The 16,641-nt window shown below is 41.7% G+C and overlaps 1 protein-coding gene across 2 annotated transcripts in view; it reads right to left on the bottom strand.

Moving 5' to 3' along the window:
- Positions 1-16,641, bottom strand: part of mipol1 (mirror-image polydactyly 1) — a 59,753-nt gene that overhangs the window by 23,463 nt on the left and 19,649 nt on the right. For both annotated transcript variants that reach the window (XM_017302637.2, XM_017302638.2), the window contains exons 4-10: positions 16,237-16,277; positions 15,836-16,124; positions 11,682-11,787; positions 11,345-11,450; positions 9,806-9,932; positions 4,315-4,348; positions 4,066-4,236 (exon numbers count right to left, since the gene is read on the bottom strand). In XM_017302637.2, coding sequence (XP_017158126.1) covers positions 4,066-4,236; positions 4,315-4,348; positions 9,806-9,932; positions 11,345-11,450; positions 11,682-11,787; positions 15,836-16,124; positions 16,237-16,277 — 874 coding nt within the window. The remainder of the gene's footprint in view (positions 1-4,065; positions 4,237-4,314; positions 4,349-9,805; positions 9,933-11,344; positions 11,451-11,681; positions 11,788-15,835; positions 16,125-16,236; positions 16,278-16,641) is intronic.

Here is a 16,641-nt window from a genome sequence, read left to right as displayed (position 1 = left end):
TCTCTGCTGGCAAATAAAGGATCAGTAATAAAGTTTAGCATTTAGATTGATTATTAGATCCATCTTTAAGCGATTGACTTTTGAAGCAAACAGGGGATATTATATTTTATATACCATTAATGCATGAGTGTGTGTACACAGCAACCTCATTAAATATTTTGTGTTTTCTTAACAGATGTTCACATATCAAAGTATAACCTCTGGAAAAATAAGTGACATAATTGCATGTAAAAATGGTTTTGATCGTGACACACAGAAGGATCCCATTATGACACTCTACTCCCTTACTAGCCAATGGTAAAGATCTAATATTAAAGATCTACAGCAGTGGTCCCCAAACTTTTTCCTGTGAGGGCCACATAACTTTTTCCTTCTCTGGTGGGGGGCCGGAGTCAGTTTGTAACAGAAAAAGTGTGACGATTGAAGGAGTGCCTAAATGTAAAAATATTTTGTTTTCCAGAAAGTACAATCAAATAACTCTCTCTGGGTTCTTCAAAGAACAAGTCAGGACATAAATAATAACACTATTAATGAAATAAATAACCAAACAATCCTCTCTGGGTTCTTAACAGAAAAAATCCAGGAAGGATTATAGTCCGTATTTTCCGCACCGGACTATAAACCACAAGGCCAACGTTTTTTTTTGTTTTTTTTAAACCAGTAAACATACACATCTATATCTCTGCCGCTCTAGGTCACAACAATGCAGCAGCAGCAAAGGGGGGCGGACACCCAAAATCTGAGTCATAACAGGTCAATTGAATATCACATTTATTATGGTTGAAAAAGAAAAAGTTGCCAAGATTAGATTTAACAGAACTGATTACGGTAGTTTCCGGTAACTGCAACAGTAAAAGTGCTGATCCTTCGTGTCTGTTACTAGCACGTGCTAAATCAGTGGTACCAACCTGTTTATTACCGCGGACCGGTCAAGACTTGGAAATGTTGTTGCGGCCCGGGAGAGGGGGAGGGGGTTGAACAGTCAGATAAGGCTTCTGCATGTTGGTGTTCCCACTAAATACTGAATATGCCCTATTTGGGTTGTCTTGGCTCTTTTATCGCAGCCTGTGGGGATTTCCCTGAGTCGGAACGAGAATACAACCTGCTGAATGTGACAGGTAGCCAATCAGAAAGCGCGGTGACGTAAGAAGAGAGAGGAATCACAAACGCGCAATATCGCGCAACATATCGCGCAACATATCGCACAACTGAGAGTCCGGTGGACATCGGAGATGATATGTGGAAATGTTTATTATTAAATCTAAAGGTCATTATTATGTTTATTCAGTTAAAAATGTTAACTATGAAAAAACATTCACCTCCAAATCATAGTGCAGCAAATAGAGCGGCTGCTCCCGTCGCATTTTATCCGTCTTTTCTTTTTATTACATCTTTATTTCTTAAAATGACTCCACAAACTATCACTACTGCTTCTACAACGTCATCTGTGTTTGCTTATTCTAAATTCCCGCTATGTTGGGGGTTTTACTGGATTATCCTCTGGAATCGGGATGTTTGTGACTGGACTCGGTTCATGTCGTGTGGCTGAACACGAACCGATCGAACCTGTTGTTTTTTTATCAGCTCTGTGGTCACAGAGGTTTGGAGAATCGGCCGACAATTCTTAAATCTTGTCATCTAAACCAGACTTAAGACTCACAAGCTCTACTCATTTCCTCTCGACCACTGTCCAAACGCTCTGACTCTGGTCGCTATGGTAATGTTTATATATCCCTTCAAAATAATATACAGAAGCGCCACAAAAACAAACATTTTACTTTTGTGAAAACTTTAACTCACAATACTGACTAACAGGAGCCCTGAGCTTGTTTCTCTGCAACGAGACGGTCCCATCAAGGAGTGATGGGAGACAACGACACCCGAGCTGTGTTGCTTGAGCACAGCCTGCTGGGTCTCTACGTGGCGAAGCAGTTTGAAGCTTTATTGCCTCATTAGCAGTCGGTCGCCGCATGTTACGCAGAGCGGGCTTGTAATGTGGGACTTGCCTACCGGTCCAGGATAAATCCATTTTCCTGTCTCTTCTCTGGGCCTTTTCCCCTTTGCAAAGAAACTTTCCAAAGACATCTGATTTTTTTCTTACTCATTTTGCTGCTTGTGGGCTCAATGTTGACGTGCAAGTAACCAGACTTCCAATGATTCACTTCCTGCTAAAGAGTCCCCTGGTGGTTGGAGAAAAATCCACATATAAACGGCTTGTAGTCCGGAAAATACGATATATGAAAAAAAATCTAAATGCTCTCTGGTATTGTTCAGGAGGCCGGACCAAATGTGGAGGCGGGCCGGATCCGGCACGCGGGCCGTAGTTTCCATGGTCTACAGCATTAGACCATGGAAGCACAGATTGTGAGGAGAGAAAAGATCAGAATAAATGGTTCTACATGACGTCACGCCTCCTACATCCGGGTGTTCTGTCGCTGATGGAAGAAGCTTTCTACTTCATTCTGTTTGAGCTAACTGTGCTACACACACAGTGTGTCTGGCTAATATCCACAGGAGACACAAGTCATGTAATACAAGACAGATTTGCTCTCCTCGCATTATTAGTGGTAAGGATATTATCAAATGTTTCTAAAAAATAATCAAATAATGACGTCAATAGTGTACTAAACAGACTGCCGTAAAAAAAAATGCTTTGTAGGAAAACCTGTAGTTAAAATCATTTTAAGCTAAAGTTCCACAAATTGGAAATTGGCATCAAAAAAAAGAGGAGAAAAATAGCTTATTGATGCATCACTATTGGTATGCAACTCATGGGACTAATGTGTTGAAGCAGAGACACATGGAGGATAATGGGGCCAGCAGATCAACCTGCTGCAGCAACAAATTCTTATTAAAAATATTTATGGATGTGAAAAACCTCCAGGTCTTTGATTTGCTAACTGAACCCTGTTAGCCTCTCTAGAACCTGCTGTTTTTGCTGTTACTTTATGTGAGCTCTTCTCTGCACTCCAAAGGTCAGGTTACTGTTTCAGTCTGGACAAATGAGTGAGAGGGCTGCCTCAAAATTTTAAGCCAAAAAAAAAATCCATTCCGTCATTATCTTGCTGTGTAAATATGGACTGAATGAGATGTGATAGAGGATTAAACCCTCTTTATTGGGCTTTATACATTTTATTAGGTTAATTTAAAGCTGTAAGTGGTGGAAATTGATCATTTTTGCAAAGATTGTTGAATATTTTCAGAGATTTGACTGCTTGAACTAATCAAATTTATAACCATCTGCCTCTCTGGGCGGCTCCTTTAGGGGGCGCCACAGCAGCCTCCATAGCTGGCATCTCTGTCTCACATCCCTCTGAAACCTTTTCCTTTAATTAATCCCAGAACGTCCTGATCTGTCCTCAGGACACATTATTTATTCCTAATGCTATAACATTTAGTTCCTTAAAAAAACAAAACAAAAAAAAAAACATTAACACCTCTACCAACTTCAGTTCTTTCTTATTATTAGGTCCATCATCTCCAAACATCCACTCCAGCATGTTTCACTCCTTTCCTGCTAACATCTCTTTTCCTCCTTGCAGCTGCTCCTTTAATGCATTTCTCCTGGAACTCGTCTCCGATCTCTTCATCCAGCCTGCTCTGTCTTCTTCCTCTCTCGCCTGTTGCTGTTGTGAACATCACTGGCCCTTCTGTCTGACCTTGTCTGTTAGCCTGTTTATCAGCACTGTTAACTACAACAAGAGGCTCAGAACTGATCCCTGATGTATACCATTCCACACTGTGAATACATTTACCTCACCATTGGCTAACATCCTAGCTACCCATCCTGGACCTCTCTCACAGCCTCTCTGGAACCTGCTTAAGTTTAGACATGACCATCTACGGTTCAACTAAAAACCACCGTCACTCTAAATGTAACATTCAACAAATATTGATGAGAGTAGCAATGAAAGGAAAAAAACCTAACAAATAGGGTTTTATCTTAAATGTTTTTCTGAACTGTTTTGCTGCAAAGGCAGTTCAAAATTCAGCTGGAAATTTGTCAGGATTTAAAAAAAAAGTAAAAATAAAACTGATGTTTGATCTGTTTAGGTGTAAACTCACCTTGTCTACAGATTTGTCTCTCTCCTCCATCACAGCCTTCATCTCCTGAGCAGTGATGTCACTCCTTCGCTGCTGTGCTAGCCGTACGCGCTGAACTAGAGCTGAGCCGAACTGTCTCACTTCCTGGACCGAGTCGGCTTCGCAGACATGCTCAAGGAGATCTTTGATGTCCTGAGAATCAGAAACAATCCGGTCATCAGTTCCAGCATAAACTAAACATTGGTTTGTAAATGTGCTGTGTCAGCTCACCATGTCAACGTCCTGCAGGCTGATATCATCCGACCTGAAAACAGAAGAGCAGATAATCTGTTTGTGGAGCCTCTAAAGCTGGTCTGTCGCCATCTACCATGTCTAAAACATCTGTGTAAAATTATCTTAAGCACAGTTGTCCAAGGTACAAAGAGCATGGGACTTCAAATCATTTTTTAAAAATTCAGTTTGTTTATATGATGCCATTTCACAACAGACGTCATCTCAAGGCACTTTACAAAAAATAATTTCAGTTCAATCACACATTCATTCCAACTGATGCGATCAAGCAGCAGATTATCCTCAGTTTATCATTCAAGTGAGTTTAAAATCTAAGGAAACTCAGCAGAGCATCTGACCTGCAGAACTCACTCCTCCTGGACGAACGAGTAGCGATTTAAAACAAAAGCTTGCTTTGTGTTGCTGATTTAACAGCAGTCCCTCATAACAAGCATGCATGTAGCAACGGTAAAGAAAAAAAACTCCCCTGTAAACAGGCAGTATTATGCATTTTATAGGCATATAGTGGCATTTTATATTATAATCAACTATGTTACTTTCAGTTGTAATAAAAATGCTACATCAAATATGATTCTATAACTTAATGTCTTAAAACTGGCCCTCTGTCTCTTTAAGAAGCTCCTACTCTTTCTGAAACTCCACCTTCATGAAGTCATCACAACGTGGCTCCTCTATTAACCCTTTAACAACGTTTTTACCAGCGTTGCAATGAGAAGTAGCTCGTAATGAGCTCAGCAGAGGTTGCATTTCCAGCAGTTGTTTGCTACTTTCTGCTGGCTAGTCTGAAGGAACTGACTGTGGTAGTCATGGGGAAGACTGCTCACTGTGTTGGAAACTCCGATAGAGACTCAGATAGAGACCTGAAGAAGATGCTGTTCAAGTGGGGCAGAGAGTTACTATCCAGTGAAACTAATCCTGTGCCACTCAGTGAGGCAACATAAGAAGTCAGAATGAAGTTTGCAAAGAGCTTCATTCCTGGAGACATCATGCCCTGTGCTCTGATGAAACCTTATGACATTTAGAGGGAAAAGAGGGAAGTTGTAAAGTACAGAGGTGGCAGCATCATGCTGTGGAGCTTCTTTGCTGCAGGGACAGAGAAGCTGGTCAGACCTTAAGCAGATAGAACTAATATTGGGGGGGTGGGAGGCTTGGGAGAGAAACAAACTTGTTTGTTGGAATGGCCTAGTCAAAGTCCAGAAATAAATCCACTTGTAAATAACAAAACTTGAAATTTTAACCGAGTTGAGATTTCAGCAAAAAAGAAAGTTTTGCATCAAAGTATTAGGATGAGTAACCCTTTCACTCAGCAGTTAGCCATCAACCACTATTTTAATTACCTCTAAAATCCATAAAAATCAGTGGCAGGAATGTAACAAAATGTGGAAATGCTGAAGAGATATGAATACTTTTATAAGACGCCTCACCCTGGTGTTTGACTTGTCTATATATTTAACCTACAGAACACGTTTGCTCTTCCTGTTACTCTGCATGAACCGTCCTCCAGTGTTTGCTCTTCAGACTATTCAGCTTATTTCAAAAGTTCCAGCCAAAGCAATGCAAGCCATGCTAATATGTATATTGTGAATGACAAATAAAAGGTGTAACTTGGTGCCCTGTAGTCAATTACTGAGGCCCTACAAAGGTTCCTGGTGTCGGTGTTCCTACCAGTGACCACGGCGACCGCCTGTTAGATTACCTGAGCGCCATGCAGCAGCTGTGCAATAATTTTGTCCTGCGATCCCTAAAGTCCGTGTTAAAATCTGTCATTTTGAATTCATTTTGAAGCAGTGGAGGCTTCCCTGGAACGGACCGCTGTCCTCTCTGCTGTTTTCGGATTCTTCCTCCTCCTGACAGGAGTCTTGACGGAGGACGTGCAGCTAGTAGTAACTACCTGATCTTCTGTCTCTCCTCCTGGGAAGTTCTTTTCATTTAGTCTGCTGCTGTTTTGCTGTAATAAACTGTAATAAGGTGGTCGAGGCGGCTCCGCTCTGCAGGGAAGAGCAGATAATGAAAGACCGGCCAACTCCAATAAAGCTCCACTAACACCCTGCTTACAGCCCCCCATCCAGCCTGGCTCAGCCCAGCTCGGCTTGGCACGCTCGCTCGGCCGCCTTCATTACCACTCCCACACACCTTCACTCAGGCACGCCGCAAGCAGCCATTAGTGGGAGCACATCCAAGAGAGAATACCATCAGTCTGCATTTGTTCCTTTTGACAAAGTTTTACAAGTTGTCTCCTTCGGAGAGACAGAATCTAATGTGATGTGGCTGCTTTTCTTGGAAATCCTTCATTTCATCTGAAGGAGTTTGCTCTTTCCAGGAATCTGAAAGAAGTTCTTGTCTTGTTCTGTAACTTGAAAGATGGTTGAAGGGTAACCACATGTTGCTACTCTGTAAGTCCATATGGGGGCGTTTTATTTGACTGAACTTTGTTTTTACTGAGAGGGATTTTTGTCAGATCCAAGCTCTGGTCTAACAACATTTTTGTATTTTTAACCTTTATTTTACCAGGATTAAAAAACAACTGAGATTAAAAACCTCTTTTTCAAGGCATGAATTGCAACATGAAATTGATTTTAAGCGTGGAGGTTTGAAGGATGTCATGTCAGAGTGTGAACAAACTTGCAGCAGAATGTTAGACATGCATGCAAACAAACACTCCAAGGGGGTGTTTAAAGTTATGTAGGAGAACGTTTTGGCCTTAATGCAAAATAATGTGTATGGGGAGAAAACCCAACACTGCACATTCCTACGGACTCACTTTCCCCACAGTAACATATGACGGTGGCAGCATCATGCCGTGGAGAAGGAATACTGTAACAGAGAGGTTTAGATCAAAGCATATCAGCGTGTTGTAATGGCTTAAAAAATAACCATTAAAAAAAAAAACTTCAGTCACTTGCTGTTTAAAGTTGATAGACATACCTTCAAGAGATTTAAATCTGTAACTTTTGTTGGTACACTTTAGATTGGGCATAAAAATTCCAACCCGAGTCGAGCCCATAGACACTGTGTCAAAGTCCGATCCGATCCGACCTGACTAGCTAACAGGACAGGAAGCCCAAACCTGAAATAACTGCTATCAGTTTAAAGTATTTCCAGACCTCTGACTTTATACTCTGCTGGCTTAGTAGTAAAACAATGTGTCACTAACACTTTATACACGTGAAAATGTGTATAACAAATGTTTTGTTGTTTTTAGCTTTTGTGCAACATCTTCCAGCTCCATCTTGTCGCTTGTTGTAACCACAGGGTGAGTCAAGTGCAAATCTTCTGGGATGTGTGACAGAGAGGAGTGGAGCAGGCTGTGTGCATCATCTGTGCAGAGCGCTGGGCTTCTTACAGTCTGATTTCTTTCTTTCCTCATCAGGGCGCATCTGCCTCGTTCTTCAACCAGCATAGCAGAGGACATTTCATCCCTCTGATTGTTCAGCTCCACTGGCTACCATTACCTGCTGGTGTTGGTCAGAAGGGTGGATGGCGTGATATGACAGGGTAGCTGTGCCATTATCAGAAAGTGAATGTGTGGGTGAATGGAAAAAACTGACTTTATGAAAAGCATCCTGAAAAGCCCTATTCATTTCATTACCAGGCAATTCAAGTCTACTTCAATGGCCTTGCAAAGATGCTATGACTCTGCTTTTCACTCTGGTCACCAAGGGATTGCCAGCTTGCAGTGCCAACACCACACTCAAGACAATCCAGACTCTGTTCATGAGCTGTTCCATGATGGCAGGTGCCACTGGAATGGGGGCGTCTCTGGTTAATGGGTGATACGGTGGGAACAGAGGTAGGAGTTCTTCCTGCAATCGGTGTGTCGCCGGTTTGAGTCCCTGCCCAGTCCTTTTGTCATTGTGTCCTCGGGCAAGGCATTTCACCCACCTTGCCTGCTGATGGCGCTCTAATCTGAAGATCACATTAAGTTTGGCGGTCGGTAGACAGATGGGGTCATCGGTGCACCCCAGCGACCTCTGACCCAGTCCCGTGATTCCATATGGTCTACCTCTTCTAGGCTGAGCTCCCGTCTTTCCCCACTTGTCGGTGAATGAATCAACTAGGCAGATGCTCAATAGCATGATGGTCTATAAACATCTCTGGTTGTCTGAGCTTTTTGGGCCAAAGAACAGTAAAATAATGACAGCAGCTGAGCGACTGTCCAGCAAACTGTCAGCCAGAAATTAGGAGAAAAAGAAACACCGCCTCTCTTCATTCACACGGACATGAAACACACATTCACTGAGGTCACCTCCTCAATCAGCAAAACACACATGCTAATGCCCACACACCAACACACAACAACATGAAGCAGCACACTGCAACACACTCAATGAGGTATTCAAGGCTTCCTCCTGCCACTGGAAAACACACACGCACACCAACAAAAACTGACACACACTCCGAGTCCTGACAGATGGAACATGCTCCTCCATATTCTGTCCTCATAAAAAAGGACTGTGGCCTCCAATATCAATTACCCTCTCACTCTGGGGGTGTGAGGGTGGGTGTGTTTGAGGCAAAGGAAGAAGAACTAGGAAGAGGGGGTTTAATTCTAATTAGATTTTCTGGTCTATTTGGCTGCTGCTTGAAGAAGACAAGAGCTCATTTCACAGCCCTCAAACCAGAGTGAGGAGGTGCATAATGAAGGGGGGAGGAAGAGGAGAGCGGTGGCGGCTTGTGATCCTTCTTCAGCAAACGCTAAACATGTTTCCCATGTAAATAAATGAAAACGACAGCTCTTCCTCAGAGAAACTGCTGGTCTACAGACGGGTCACTGGAACAACATCAAACAAACATGGAGGTCTTAGAAAACACACCGTGGTGGCTTTCCGATGCCGAAAATGAACAGAGTGTACTGAAGTAGGAGCTAAGCTCTCCTCAGAATGACTCACTCTTACTCTACAGTGTCGATTTGTCAAAGCTGCTTCATTTGGTTCATCAGTTCTGCAACCCAAACAGAAGTCTACCAACCATCAAGTCCGTATAGAGGGATTATTTTTGAGTACGCAACCTGACTGCAGAAAGCCGTCACCAGCTGCTATGGTTACCCATCATTGTCTTACCTTTTTAACACTAGCTAGCATGTTGCCAACGTACTACAACTGTTTATGACAGCCTGATGAAATAAGTTATGCTACCAAACTGACAGTGAATGAGATGTGTCTTATTGACCCAAATGTGTTACATGAAGCTGAGAGGATAAATGATGAGAAAAAAATTAAACTTCAGCGGGCAACAGACATTACTCACTAGGAATATTAAAGAAAGCTTGTTCATGGTAAGATCAGCTCTATTTCAGTCCATCTAAAAATAAGAAACATATCCATGGTGAGGAAGGACCTAAGAGTAAAACCTCAATAGGGTTTTCCTAAAACTGTAAGTTTATATATTCATGACGTCTTCATAACCACTTACATAAAAAAAATACTGTGTATTATAGTTATCAGTATTTCAAGAACTGTTGGACTCATACCCAGCAACCTCCTGCAGTCGGCGGGCGCGGAGTAAAGCTTCATCTCTCTCCTCATTGGCCAGCAGTAGTCGTGACATCAGAGCCTGGTCTCGGTCCTTTTGAGCTGCCAACATCTCCTCCAGCACCTCTGCAAAAACAAATGGACAAGAACCAATCAGAAATCCTGGTTTTAGCAAAAACAAAGCTGCAAAAATATTTCCTTTCAAAATCATTTTACTGAAAACGTAAAGAAAATGAAGAAACGAAGAGATCAGTTTGGGTGAACTGTGTAGAAACTAAAGGAACGGGGTATTCCTCAAGGTGACCGGCCAATCAGTGCAGACATCCTTATTGCTACTTGGTGTGTGTGTGTGTGTGTGTGTGTGTGTGTGTGTGTGTGTGTGTGTGTGTGTGTGTGTGTGTGTGTGAGTGTGTGTCAGCAGTAATAACACAGAAATGACCACAGCTCATCTGAGACTGAGAGCCAGGAGACTCTGCTGGTTATTGGAGGGTTCTGTGTGGGCTTCTACCAGGACCCGTCTCAGACTGCAGCTCTTATTTCAGAAAACAAATCTAACTGAATATAATTTTTAGATTTTCTAATTTCAGTCAGGCTCCCTCCCTTCAGCTCGGGGGAGCCTGTGTTCTGCCTGTGTACGATTTTACACACCAAGGTGAAATGAACGTCTCAGCAGAACTTGATAAGACGATCTGGAGACAAAGCAACCATCTGAATCGATGACACAAGGAAAAGTTACAGGACTTGGGTTTTGTTGTGTTCATCAGTCAGAGCTCTTCAGTAATGTTAACGTCAGATATATGATCTGGTGAAGTGGTTCTCTGTATTGGGCTCTACTGGGGCTGCCAATGTAGAGAAAAACTAAAACTACTACTATAACTAATAAAAGCTAAGCTAAAACTAAACAATATTTAACTAATAATAACTAGCATGCACACCAAAAACTAACTAAAACTAGCTGAATTAGACAAAAAGTCCATCCATCCATCCATCCATCCATTTTCTTCCACTTATCCGGGGTCGGGTCGTGGGGGCAGCAGCTTCAGAAGGGAGGCCCAGACTTCCCTCTCCCCAGCCACTTCTTCCAGCTCCTCCGGGGGACCCCAAGGCGTTCCCAGGCCAGCCAAGAGACATAGTCCCTCCAGCGTGTCCTGGGTCTCCCGGTGGGACGTGCCCGGAACACCTCACCAGGGAGGCGTCCAGGAGGCATCCTGACCAGATGCCCGAGCCACCTCAACTGGCTCCTCTCGACGTGGAGGAGCAGCGGCTCTACTCTGAGTCCCTCCCGGATGACCGAGCTTCTCACCCTATCTCTAAGGGAGAGTCCAGCCACCCTGCAGAAGAAACCCATTTCAGCCGCTTGTATCCATGATCTCGTTCTTTCGGTCCTGACCCAAAGCTCATGACCATAGATGAGGGTGGGAACGTAGATCAACCGGTAAATCGAGAGCAGTCACAACAAAATAAACCTAAATTCCAATGAAAAACCCAGGACTGTTCTGACCCAAGTGTGTAAACTCGGCTGACCTCTCTCTCCTTACCCATGGGTCTCTCCCAGTGTCGGGCCTCTTGCTGCTGCTCCTTCAGCTCTTCGTCCACCTCTCTCTGCAGCAGCTCCTTCTCCTTCTGAACCATCTGCACTTGAAGCTGATAAACAGTTTCTGAGTTAGAGCACTTCAGAGAAATTCACTCTGTCTAACAGTTTAGCAGCCAATTGAGGCCTAAAGTCAGTTATGTGCCCAAGTACAAAATCTTCCCCACAAGCTCCAACCTTTGACCTGGGGATCAAAAGAAACGCTAGACGTGTCCCATCTAATGGTAGCTGATGGACACAGTCTGCAGGAGAACTGCTAGAATGAAAGCAGGGCGTCTTCTGACCTTGTTGTTAAGTTCCCTCATGGCATCGAGCTCCTTCAGTAAGAAGGAGATGTTTCGGGTTGGAGCCACAGTCTGATGTGGGCTGGAGGCAGAGATCTGAGGAGAGCTGAACAAAACCAAACGCGTCTCAGTAGGTTCCACATGGGAACAGTGTCTTAAATGCAGAGAAACAGCATAAATATAAACAGTGACTTCCTTGCAGTAGAAATTATATTTGTGGCATTAAATGATTATACAGTCATTTTAAATAAATTAGAATGTTATTGAAAAGTTTATTTATGCATCATTCACTTAGTGAAAGATATTTTATAGTGTACATAATATCTTTCCTATGAACATATACGTATTTTTTAAAATTATATATAAATTTTTTATTTAACTTGAGATTAAAAACCTCTTTCTCAAAGTAATCATGGCCAAGTGGCAGCAACAAATGCAACATAAAGTTACACAAAGTCCTGTGAAAAATGAAGTGTTGATGAAATGAAAAGGAACATGGAAGGACAAATTCAACTGAAGGCATAGAAATAAAGCAATAAAAAACACAGAAAAATACAAACCAATATATGTAGAATAACTCAGGACAGATCAACAGATGAGCAAATATTTACATGATCTCATCGAAGGTGTGCATGCTCAAGGAGCAGACTTGAGCAAAAACAGTAAAAAGAAAAATCCCCATGGTGTGTGTTGGTAACTTAGATTTTTTTTTATAGAATTGACTGACTGGTAGTTTCTAGATGTTTCCATCTGAACAGTCAACGCTGAAGTTTCTACAGTAGCAGGCAGCGATGCAACTCCTGGTCAGTTTAGCTGTGTTTGGTCAGGTCTCCTGAGACGTCACCTCGGTGTGTTTCATTAGTTTCCTCCTGTGTGTTGTTAGGTGTTTCAAAGTGAGGTTGCGCCCTCACATTATCAGATCTGAAGCACAGAAGTGCAGGCAGCAGATTTAATAAGCACCGACTGATGTTCGCCTGTAATTCTCCCTTATTACCTTAAAGGTCAGATTGCTTCTTAGTGTAATAAAGCAGGTAAATAAGGCAGTGAAATATGAGTGACACTGTATTTTGTAATTGACTGTTTCTGACTTTATTATATCAGCTCATTCTAATCAACTGCTCCCCCTCCTGCTGAAGCTGCTTTTACTAGCTCCTATTTCTATAAGGCCCTCAAGCACTTCAGCTAATCAAATCACAGGCTAAATTTATCAGCTAGCACTTCATACAGCGCAGCACCTCCAACTGCTCCACACGTTTATTTGAAAAAGAATCGAAAGAAGAGACGCATTAACATGAATCACCGTATCTGCAAAAAAAGATGGGGTTTCAATGAAAAGCAATAAACTTTTTAATAAATCTTTTTGTGGCACAGCTCGGCAGACACAAAATTAATCCTTAAAAATAAGTACACATATTATAGAATTTCCAATATTATTATTATTTAACTAACGTAGCTCAGGTAGATGACATTGATGATCTCTCTTATTTATTGTAAAAGCTGTAAGGTCAGCCAGACCTCCTCTACGCTTCAGTACTAACATGTGGGATGTTGCACCTGGAATATAAGCAAGAACTGGTGTTGCATGTCAACTACCCAGTCTGACCTAAGAATAATCCCACATTGTTAATAGTGTTGCACTGCACTGTGTCTCAATCAGGTCCTGGACGAGGCTTAAAGCTTTCCTTTTCGACAAAGTCTATAGATAGACTGGCTTAGGTTACTCTGAGCCATCTCTGTGGTTATGCTGCTATACGCTCAGGCTACTGGAGGAAAAACTGACCACTGTCTCTCAATTTCTTCTACTACTCTAACTTGCTTTTTTACTGCAATTCCAAATGTTAATTTTATGTTTTCTCAGATTTTCTTTTCTCTCCATCTCAATAGAGATGGTCTGGTCTGGTGTTTTGCGTGGCTGTGAGTCCTTCCTGGAAGAGGTCATCGCCTGACTTAATGCTGCCATCACCTAATTACTCTCTCTCTCCAGCAAAAAACTTTTTACCAACACAGAAGGTTAGTAAAAAGCTTCTCTGCTCCGTCTTCTCAAACCTCCAGTCGGTCGTGGTAGATGGCTGCTTATACTGACCTAGGTTCTGGTTCTGCTGGAGGTTTCTTCCTACTCAGATCAGCTCTCTCTTATCTTGATTTCTGTCACCCTTTAATTCCTCTAGTTTTTCATCCTGTTCCTTTAAATATTTCTGTCCTTTTTTCAGCAGTTTGCAATTGATCTAACCTAGAACTGTCAGAAACAAAAAAACACAAAGTTTTTTGCAAACTTTACTGACAAAGGGAATATTTTCCAATGATTTTAAAGCATCTTATCCAGGCATGATGCAGAGGAAGAAGGTCATATAGTCTTAAGGAATGAAAATCTGCTGAAACGTCACAAGTTGTGTGGGAGAGAGTTTGTATGAGAGAGAGAAAAGTAGACAGGTGGTTAAAATGCAGTAAAAAAGAGGGATGGAGGTGAAAGACATAGCTGGAGGCTGTAGGGACGTGTTAAGTACCAGATAAAAGGGATGTTTGGTTTTGCTATGGTAAATTATGAATCCTCACTTGGAAAAGTTAAAATTAGGTTTCTATGGTATTTTTAGAGAGAGGAAGTATGAGGAAATGACAGGAACATTGAATATACTAAAAACATCTCAAGAGCTCATTATTGGACCAAAAAAATCCACTGAAATGCAGAATCTCCAAAACGCTGATCATTTATTGACTGTTTTTTTCTTTCCATCAAAAACTGATGTTGGGCTACAGGGAAGGAAAAAACTTTTTTTATCCCTTGATGACCAGCTTTACCTTCTTCAGTTGATACAATCCTGTCACTTATTTAAGTTGATGTGTAAAACTTCAACTGACATCTAAACTCAACAGGCACAATTTATTTTCCACAAATATTACATTTTTCAAATTTCTTTTTGATGAGTGATGAATCTGAGATGAATGGAATATCACAGCCACTGAAAAGTGACTCGTACAGGAATAAAATGGAAAAAAACCCAAATGGTCTTTGACAAAAGGCAGCCTATGAACTACATATATAGCACAGACACTTTGAATTTAAGATAATTTTCCATCATGAAGAAATCTTTCATAAGCTTTCATCTACAGCAAATTACCACTATCTCTTAACAGAAGGAACGGTGTGCAGACATTAAAGCGTCTACTTTACAGTGTTCAGGTCATCTTGACAGAATTAACTTTCTCTAAAGAGTGAACACATATTGTACGGCCGTCCCACTAATTACTTGAGGAGTTCCTCAAGAGTTTGTTTTAGGCCCTGACCAGTTCTTGCTGTACATTCTGCTTTTAAATCCTCAATAACCACAAGATTTATTTTCATTCTTATGTAAATGACATATTAGCATAGCTGCTGTTGGAAAAAGCACACAATCTTTGTGCTTTTTGCAGCACAAAGATCTTGTAATCTCAAAATGCAACATTTTTCCTCAAGAGAAGTTTGTCTTGCAAAACACTACCTAGCTGCCTTTTATCATGTCACTTTGTCTGGTTAAACATGTAAGCTGTTATTAATAGCCCTGGATATGAAGGTATGCACTTTAAACCGTGTGCATCGATGTCTGACTCTTGATTTTCCTGGATTAGTCTTTATTGGTTGACAGAGTTGACTAATCCCAGCTGCTCATCAGGACGCCTGGCAGTATGAAAGCAAGGCAGAAGATGGAGCACAACAATGGAAACAGAGGCTGACTTTTGTTAAGCTGTTTGTGCAGCAGCATTTTATGCTAATAGAAAAAAAACAAATGGTGACAGAGAGGAAGAAAATATACAAATAAAATGTTAGTGGAGTGATCTGACCTTCATAACCACTAAGAGCTAAAGGGCTAGTTCACCAAACACAGAATCACGACCTTACTTATTAAGCGCATTTCTAATTTAAAATATAAATAAATATTATAATGATAAATAATAATAGAAAAATACTTGTGCTGATTAGTCCTGATCTGGATGATTCTACAATCAACAGATTTATGGTGGCCCAGAAGGGTCAACAAAATGCAAACAAAAACCGAAATGGAAGTTATGAGTTTTCTAGCTTAACTTTTGGTTTAGCATAACCATCACTCTAATACAAAGAGTAGAAATATTTGTAGTATTACAGTACTACTAGTAGCAGACACTAACTAGCCTCTCACCTGTTTCCAGCAGGCTCCAGCAGGTTTCTTTCTAAGACTGGACTCTTTGGACCTCTTAATGCTGCTTCTTCATCTAAACAGTTCTGTGAGCTCTCTGCCCAAGGAAAAGGATCACAGCTCTGCAGGATGTCTGCCTCCATCTCCCCTCTGCCTCCTGGTAAGCCTGAAGACAGTACAGCCGAGGCGCTCCTGATGGACGGCGGCGACACAGGAGAGGCAGTCCTCCAGGCAGGGGACCGGTCAGGACTAGGAGAGCAACAGACTGGTAACTCTGGAAGGCAGGAAGGGGCTGAGAGGCAGACACAAGAACAAGTCAGTAAAACAGGAAAAAAAAAAACACTTCAGTGGTAATTCTCTAAGTTTGTAGGATAGAAGGGCGACGGGCAGCCAGACAGACTTACCCTGAGGTGAGCTGTGGTCCAGACTCAGGCTGCTTCCTGATCTGTAAACCATGGAGAACAGGGAGTCATGATTTTTAAACACCTACAGATGCAGTATGTCTTCCCAGTGAGGAAACGCATCAGATGTTTACTGTCAACCAAAACCAAAAATCAATCAGAATAGAATTCTTATAGTCTTCAGGAAGTCAGAGATTTAGCTGCAAAAATCTTGCAACTACTGCATCAAAGGTCCAGAGACCAACAGAAATCTGCCGTCTATAAACTCTGCTTCAGTTCTTAAACTGGCAGTTTATACACAATAAATCCAACATGGAGTCAGATGAGAATTTTTGCTTAGAAATACAATAAAGATTAATGAATGTGTACCTCCTAGGAGATAAGTGTGATCTAGTCATGTTCCGTTTA

Source organism: Poecilia reticulata, chromosome 22 (genome assembly GCF_904066995.2).
Source record: "Poecilia reticulata chromosome 22, P_reticulata-male-v2, whole genome shotgun sequence".
Lineage (NCBI taxonomy): Eukaryota > Metazoa > Chordata > Actinopteri > Cyprinodontiformes > Poeciliidae > Poecilia > Poecilia reticulata.
This window is presented reverse-complemented; position numbering and strand designations above follow the sequence as displayed.